General features: G+C 46.6%; 1 protein-coding gene across 1 annotated transcript; it reads left to right on the top strand.

Moving 5' to 3' along the window:
* Nucleotides 1-134: 134 nt before the first annotated feature.
* On the top strand, nucleotides 135-750 carry Pmar_PMAR004882 (hypothetical protein; the record flags this gene model as incomplete). The annotated part of the gene is made up of 4 exons (XM_002770711.1): nucleotides 135-230; nucleotides 275-371; nucleotides 416-477; nucleotides 662-750. Coding segments are annotated over 4 exons (344 nt in total), but the record flags the coding sequence as incomplete, so codon positions are not given.
* Nucleotides 751-1,013: the final 263 nt, after the last annotated feature.

The raw sequence follows: 1,013 nt of genomic DNA, 5'->3' as shown, positions 1-1,013 counted from the left end.
CTGGAGGGCTTTGAGCTTACCCGAATGCAGAGATGTGTATTGAACCTAACAGTGGTATGTATGTGTCTCAGATAATAAGGGCAGTAGCGTGTCTCCCGGAGGTAGATCAGTCGCTTGTGACTGCCCTCGCGAATATGACAGAGAAGGCTGTGAAGAACTCGGCGGCGAGGCCAGCTGACACCCAGCAGCTTGCCAAGCATTTAGCGAGGTTGCTCATCAACCGAGCGAAGGTCAGTTATCTGTTGTTTTATTTTTGTTAGTGTTTTCCCCTTAGGCGTCTGGTGCGATCACTGGACAGTGCATAGCTACAGCAGGAGGCGGTTCGGTGAATCTTTGGACGACCCTCACGGATCGAATCGTTAGGGGGCAAGGTGAGACGGTAGAGTTATTGATATACTTCACAATATTGTCTCAGGTCCGATATCAGTACCTGGTACGATCAAGGCCTTGATGGCGTTAGGGACTACTCATGACTCAGTAGGTTGGGAGATATTGTTGCCGGATTCTCTTGCTTCAGCTTCTCGGAATACTTCGTTTTCTCTCAATTTGCTACTAGTTGTGTGCTCTGCTAATTGGTTACTCTTATGTTCGAGTAGAATCACGACGCATCTCAATCATACAATGTACAAAGTTCACCTCACCCTGTTTTGCCATATCTCAGTTGGTCAGTAAGCGCCCTCTTACTAAGCTGGAAAAAGCATCAGATGTTGAGGAACTCGCTGAGGCCATTGCACTGGCGACTGACCCTAGGTATAGTTGAATGAGTTGCATTGGGTATTGTCGATCTGTTTATAGGTCTAATACGTGTAAGAGACTTTTTGCTGAGAAGCGGGTGTTGTATGAGACGGATGCAAAGGCGATATTTGCAGTGTTGTCGGCAAGTGCTGTTACTGGTAGTATCTCTAGTAGCTCCGCTGTGGAATATGCAATCGTACTGCTTGCTACCACTTTGAATCGATTTTCCTCTTCGCCAAGATGGATCGTAAATCTTACTGTGTGAAATGTTGTTCTTT

This window comes from Perkinsus marinus, assembly GCF_000006405.1.
Source record: "Perkinsus marinus ATCC 50983 genomic scaffold scf_1104296964282, whole genome shotgun sequence".
NCBI classification, from domain to species: Eukaryota; Perkinsozoa; order Perkinsida; family Perkinsidae; genus Perkinsus; species Perkinsus marinus.
The sequence above is the reverse complement of the archived record's forward strand: the minus strand, read 5'-3'. Positions and strand labels throughout refer to the sequence as shown.